The 7,389-nt window shown below is 44.7% G+C and overlaps 1 protein-coding gene across 1 annotated transcript; it reads left to right on the top strand.

Moving 5' to 3' along the window:
- Positions 1 to 231: 231 nt before the first annotated feature.
- On the top strand, positions 232 to 3,992 carry LOC134513747 (calcium homeostasis modulator protein 6-like). The gene is given in 2 exon segments (XM_063330910.1): positions 232 to 775; positions 3,586 to 3,992. Coding segments are annotated over 2 exon segments (951 nt in total).
- Positions 3,993 to 7,389: the final 3,397 nt, after the last annotated feature.

Raw genomic sequence — 7,389 nt, 5'->3', positions numbered from 1 at the left:
TGGGTTCCCACTGTGGTCTCCACTTGACCTTTGTACTGTGCTGTGAGCCTGTGCTCTTCTGTTTCCTCGAGCGAGAGCTGGTTCTGTGCCTCACTGCATCACCACCACCACCAAACAGAAAGTGAAAGCTCTGTGAGCTTCTCTAAGCTGTGGGAGCTTCAGGACACTTGCCTTTCTTTTTCCCTTTTCTGACTGAGATTTCACTCTCCTCAAAGTAAGGGGAGGCAGAAAATGGAAAAGTTACGTGGGATGATGGATTTCTGCATCCGCCACCAGACCATTCTGGGTTACAGCATCATGTCCCTGCTGACAGCTGCCAGCGAGCAGAGCTTCTCATCTGTAGTGTTCAAGGGTCCCTGCAACTCTGGGAACATGCTGTATGGCTCCGTCTTCCTCATAGTGCCTGCCTTCATCCTCTTTGTGCTTGGCTACATGGCGAACACCAAGATGTGGCGCCTGCTGACAGGCAGCTGCCGTGCGGAGGAGCGCTGCAGCTGCAGCCCATGGGGGACCTGCACCCACTACTGCCACGTGCTGGTGCCGGTGACAGCCAGAATCTTGGTGGCCCCCTTCACCTGGATCGTGGTGGCCCTGCTCAGAGCCAGCTTCTACGAGCGCGCGGCCAGCGGGAGCAGCCTGATAAAGAACCTCATGTGTAAAGATAAAGGAGAAGAGTGACACAAGGTGCTGGTCAGAATACCCTGCGACGAGATGTTATTAGAGAAAGAGAAGGAGAAGTTATCAGTTGAATCCCTCAGCCTTCAGGCACAGTCCCACCTAAAGCCTCCCTGCTCTTCTCTCCACCCTACGGGCTTCAACCCTGGCTGCTCAATGTACAGTGGTGCCTGCTGGGCACCTTCCTGAGTCCTCCTTTCTCCCACTATCTAAATATAAAAAGTACACGATTAGCAAAAAAACCCCACCACTAACAGAAAGGTAATAAGTGTATATTTGTGCTGTTTTCTGGGTTTGCATGTTTGCGTGGCAATTCCTTGGCACTGCCGTTTACAAAACCTCTTTCAAAGCTGGGTGGGGAACCAGCTTAGAGCCCAGGACTTTCCACGGCCAGTTTTCTTCGCTTTTCACGTAGGCATGGTGTGGGTGCTTCTCTTTTTCCACTTTTACCCCTCTAAATACTCCAGACTTTTGTAATTATGCATTAGCTGAGGGGAAGCTAAGTCACAAATTGAGAGGAAGTTGATGTCTCCTTGCAGTAGAGAACTGGCAAATGAAACAAATAGGGACAGCTTGTTTAACTACGAATCTCAACACTTGCACCTACTAATAATTTCACAGCTGTGTTCTAAAAGAATAGTTCAAATATGTATCCGTCTCGTTAAAGTGTTCTTGTGCTGAAGGGAAACTGCATGATCAAAAAAACAGCGCTGAGGGTGGATTTTTTGTTTGGAGTGAAACGAAACCCCCAAATTTTGGCAGCACTCCAGTTTTGTTTCTGGGTTTGTTTGGTCGTCATTTTAACTGCAGTAGAAAAACCAGGTTTTACCACTTTTTCTGAGGAAAACATTAAGGTTGGTTAATGGAGTTAAGTTTATAAAAGATTATAATTACTTAGATTTTTAGAAGTTCCTTTTTAGTACAAATGCTTATTAAACAAAAAAAAATGTTTTCATTTGTTAAATATTTAGCATGCTGTTCCTCCAAGAAAAAGGCTGAAAAGAGGCAAACTCTATACTATTTAATTCAGATAGGGTAAGAAAGGAGGAAAATCAGGGAAGGCTGACTCTTACTGATTACAGAATCGCATAATCACAAAATGACAGGGGTTGGAAGGGACCTCTGGAGATCATCTAGTCCAACCCCCCTGCCAGAGCAGGGTCACCCACAGCAGGTTGCACAGGAACACATCCAGGCGGGTTTTGAGAGACGGAGACTCCACCACCTCTCTGGGCAGCCTGTTCCAGTGCTCTGCCACCCTCAGGGTAAAGAAGTTCCTCCTCATGTTTAGGTGGAACTTCCTCTGCTCAAGTTTGTGCCCACTACCTCTTGTCCCATTGCTGGGCACCACTGAAAAGAGCCTGGCCCCATCCTCCTGACACCCACCCTTTAAGTATTTATAAGCATCGACAAGACGCCCCCTCAGCCGTCTTTTTTCCAGACTGAAGAGACCCAAATCCCTCAGCCTTTCTTCATAAGAGAGGTGTTCCAGTCCCCTAATCATCTTGGTAGCTCTCTGCTGCACCCTCTCCAGCAGTTCCCTGTCCTTCTTGAACCGGGGAGCCCAGAACTGAACACAGTACTCCAGATGCGGCCTCACCAAGGCAGAGGAGAGGGGGAGGATGACCTCCCTCCACCTGCTGGCCACACTCTTCTTGATGCACCCCAGGATGCCATTGGCCTTTTTGGCCACAAGGGCACATTGCTGGCTCATGGTCACCCTGTTGTCCACCAGGACTCCCAGGTCTCTTTCAGCTGAGCTGCTCTCCAGCAGGTCAGCCCCCAACCTGTACTGGTGCATGGGGTTATTCCTCCCCAGGTGCAGCACCCTACACTTGCCCTTGTTGAATTTCATAAGGTTCCTCTTTGCCCAACTCTCCAGCCTGTCCAGGTCTCTCTGTATAGTGGCACAGCCTTCCGGTGTGTCAGCCATCCCCCGCAGCTTTGTGTCATCAGCAAACTTGCTGAGGGTGCACTCTATCCCTTCATCCAGGTCATTGATGAATATGTTGAAGAGGACTGGACCCAGTACTGACCCCTGGGGAACACCACTCGTCACTGACCTCCAACTAGACTCTGTGCCCCTAATCACTACCCTCCGAGCTCTGTCTTTCAACCAGTTATCTATCCACCTTACTGTCCATTCATCAAGCCCACTCTTCCTAAGCTTCCCTATGAGGATGCTGTAGGAGACCATGACGAAAGCCTTGCTGAAGTCAAGGCGGACAACATCTATTGCCCTCCCCTCATCTATCCATCCAGTCATGCCATCATAGAAGGCTATCAGATTAGTCAGACGTGATTTCCCCTTGGTGAATCCATGTTGAGTACTTCTGATAGCTTTCTTTTCCTCCACATGCCTTGAGATGACGCCCAGAACGAGCTGTTCCATCATCTTTCCAGGGATGGAGGTGAGGCTGACCGGCTTGTAGTTCCCCAGATCCTCCTTCTTGTCCTTTTTGAGTACTGGAGTGACGTTGGCTTTTCTCCAGTCCTCAGGCACCTTGCCTCTTCCCCAGGACCTTACTGATATTGTTATGAAATCAAAAAGAAACAAACCAGTCAAACAAAAAGAGAAAAACTGTGATATCATTTTTATTACTGACCATTATTTTTAATATCTGATCTCCTGTAAACAAAATTAAGAACCAAAAAGAACACAAGCTCATTTTTTTTTAGCACTCAATGCTTTTCACGTGAAAAAAATCAGCCTGAGGTGAAAGAGGATTCTAAGCTCTGTAAGGCTGGCTGAATTGTGTGCATGGGATCCTCTCTTTCCACAGTGAGTATACTGTTACAGGCACTCCAGGGTGTCTTTGCTTACACTTTTCATGTCTGCTTGAATGTTGAGTTCTAGACTCCTACATATGACTATGCAAAACCACTGTTAACCCATCTATCTCTTTTCCAAGCTGATAGGATGGTTCATCATGATCGTGGCACTGGTTTTAACATGTGACAGCTGCTGTATCTTCCCGGTTAGCTATCTTCAGCTCAAGTTCTGGAAAATTTACTCAAAAAAGGAACAGGAGCTCTTCAAGACCAAGGCTAAAGAGCATGCAACCAGGCTGGCAGAAATAGATATGAAATGCTTTTTTGAAGCCACCGACCCAGTGCCGTTTCGGACTCCCAGCAGTGAAGACTGGCGGAAGATTTCGTTCTTGTATACCTTCAATTTGAAGGAGCAGTGTTACAGCATGATACACAAGTACGTTAACACAAACAGAGGCAACAGCAACAGATTCAGGAAAGGAGATCAGGATCCCCCTGTTTTAGGATTTGTGGATGAAGCAAGTGTAAGCAAAGCAGGGGTTTAATGAAGCAAATCCTCTGCAACGCTGGCTGTCTTTTAACCCCACTAATATAAGAAGAATGTTTTTCTGTACTCTAACCGAAATCTACGCAAATTGTATGTAAAAGCTGATAGTTGTAACCCTCAGCAGATTTGTTTTTAAATACACTTTATTACTTTTGCTGAAGTACATTTAAATAAATACATCAGTCGCTATGGGAGTTTTCATATGTTGTTCATTAAGAAGAGTTGCATGTGTAAAATAACAAGCACCCACAGCATCCACAAAGACATCTGCAGGTACTATTGTCAAACTGATGATGATCAGAGGGTTGGAGCACCTGTGCTATGAGGACAGGCTGAGAGAGTTGGGGCTGTTCAGCCTGGAGAAGAGAAGGCTCCGGGGAGACCTTATAGCGGCCTTCCAGTACCTAAAGGGGGCCAACAGGAGAGATGGGCAGGGACGGTTTGCAAGGGCATGTAGTGATAGGATATGGGGTAATGGCTTCAAATTGAAGGAGCGTAGATTTTGATTGGATATTAGGAAGAAATTCTTCACCATGAGGGTGGTGAGGCACTGGAACAGGTTGTCCAGAGAAGTCGTGGCTGCCCCATCCCTGGCAGTGTTCAAGGCCAGGCTGGATGGGGCTTTGAGCAGCCTGGTCTAGTGGGAGGTGTCCCTGCCCATGGCAGGGGAGTTGGAACTAGATGGTCTTTAAGGTCCCTTCCAACCCAAACCATTCTGTGATTCTATGATTCCATGATTCTATGAAATTATTACCCAACACCTTAAGGGCAGTTGGCAGCTGGAGTGCCAATACAAAACCTTCACACCTGGCAGTATCAAAGAGACAAAAAGGAATGGAAGTTCTGGTCAGAAATTCAGCTTAGTTTATTAGCTCTCACTTGAAAATGTATCTTTCAGTGGAGCTTAGAGCAAGCTCTAGACTGAAATGTTTACTTTCAGTCTTTTAGTTTCTCAAGGAAAGGACCGTACTTTTTAAAATCTGGGAAGCGAATAGCATGTTGGAGCTACCTGTGCATAACAAAGGAGTCCACTGGAATCCCTTCAGCTGCATATCAGTTTGAATAGGTGAGAAAAAAGATGCCAGCCATTTTACCCCTACCTGCTCAGCAGCTCTAGGTAACAACAGTGAAACTAAAAACATCCGTGGTGGTGAATTTTTTTTAACACTGCCTGATCTTGATCACCTTTTGCAGCAGGCCACCTTAATTAGCCCTACTGCTCATTTCCTGTAACTCTAGAGATCTTTAGTGGGAAAAAGTAGGCATTTGAATGCTGCAGGGAAAACACACCGACATTAAACAACCTGTTTATATTCAATTTATATTTTTCCTACTTTTTTTTTTTTCCTGAAAAATATGTAATTATTATGCTTTTTTTAAAAAATATATATTACATATGGGGTTTTGGCCTTGGCATCAGTACCTACGCTACACGTGGATACCCTGCCAAATACACTATTTAACTTGATCCAGAATGGAGTCTAAGTGCGAATTAGCATGTCTTGAGGGGTTAGGCTTATGCATAACATGGCAGTGTAGGTGAAGCTTATATTAACAAATATTTATACCACAGCTACATCCTTAAAGACACTATAAATCTGCAATCCATATTAGCAAATAATAACATTCTTATCAAAGAACATCTAATTATAAAAAACAGAGAGACCAGTTTTGAGTAAAGAAAGGTAAAGTTCAGTTTTTCTTTGAAAAGCTTTTATTACAGAGCATTTTGGAGATGAGTCAGACTGTTTGGTCTGGGCTGTCCTTTCACTCTTCCCAGAAATCTCCTCTTTCTAGGCAGTAAACTCCAACTTGGAAACGATTCAGACAGACAGAGAGTTGTTTGTTACAGTCGTTCTCCAAGGAAGAAGGAAAGCAAAAGCCTATTCTAACTAGCTGAATATAATGAGCTTGGAAGCTTCGTTCTTATTATATACTGAAAAATATCACACAGAAAGGGAAAATAAGATTTAATTCTCTATGTAGAAAAGAAATTTTAAAAGCATTTATTTTGTCACAGAGTCACTGACTTGCTCAGCGCTCTTTTCCTTCCAAGAAACTTGATGATAACAGAGTACCAAGTATCCAGTTTGTTACTTGTGCCTCCAGGAAGCACGGTTCAGTTACAAATATTCCATTTTACCTCTCATATTGCAGAGTTCATTTGTTCATTGACATCTAGAGATTTATCTACAGATAAATCTACTCTGGAATGTTGCAAATGGGAAGGAAACAACGTCCTGGTACCGCTGCGATGAGTGTCAAAACGTTCCTTGACACAGCGGGGCCAGGCTTTACCTTAGAGATATAATAAAATACTTCAGGATGGACTGAAAGCCTCCAGGACCAAGCCATGCCTTATTTCGTTTCCTGACAAGAAGCTGCAGTGAAAACACCCTCAGAATTCTTGTTAATCCCCTCAGCTGCGTCTGCGTGGGCACATATTTATATATTGGGTTTGTATGCAGGCACGTTTGAATTTTGATTTTTTCCTCACCTTTATGTAACACTCTTATCTTGTGTACGTAATTACATTTATAATGAAAGAAACTTCAAAGAGAAGCTTCAGCAAACTTGCAAGTTCCCCATTAGATACATTCAAGAGACGGGCCTAAGCTAAAATGAAACACTGAGGAACACTTCTATGAATACACTACCAGCGAGACAAGCAAAAAATTCTATGTGCATCAGGTAGCTATTGTCAGCAACTAATGGTAACATAGTGTGGGTCACTGTTTTTTCTACTGTTTATTATCGTTTTTCTACCTAACATTTACTTGCTCCATCTTTAGAATACAATGGACGAGGTGATCCTTCTTCCGTAGGAAGAAAATACGAAAAACACTAACAGGAAAAGCAGTGTGCATTGAGCATGTCTGCCCAGCACAGAGCTGAGCCGCCAGGAGTGGTCGCTGCACCATCGGATGCACAAGCGGGATGCGACATGTGAGCGGAGGAACACCCAGTCCAGCCTGGCAGCCTCATGTCATTTTTCATCTGAAATCTGTGCTGCCTTGACTGGCTCAGGCGTTTCAGCTATACGTTCATTTGCATGGCGGAAGCTCATCCTTCAAAACTTACCATGTCCACATGTAGAAATAAAGATTTCCTCAGACTGTTTATTCTGAAATACTGAAACCTAAAGAAACAGCTTTGATGTCCTACATGGAGAATCACTCCAAATGTTTGGCACTGCAGGAAGAGGAAGAAGCCTTGGTCACGCCAAAGCCAGTGTGGTAGGGCTGCAAAGGCCCCAGGATGACACTCATGGTCCTTGCTTTAAAAATATTGTAATATCCAGCCCTGACGCCTTTGCGATGTGGTGGCTGATGCTTTTTGGCCGGTGCAGACCTTGACAGAAAATGTTACCATAGGTGTGTGCGTGCACACGCGCC

The sequence above is a fragment of the Chroicocephalus ridibundus genome, chromosome 3, assembly GCF_963924245.1.
Source record: "Chroicocephalus ridibundus chromosome 3, bChrRid1.1, whole genome shotgun sequence".
Taxonomy (NCBI): domain Eukaryota; kingdom Metazoa; phylum Chordata; class Aves; order Charadriiformes; family Laridae; genus Chroicocephalus; species Chroicocephalus ridibundus.
Note: the sequence above shows the minus strand (reverse complement) of the source record. Positions and strands in the feature narration are given on the sequence as shown.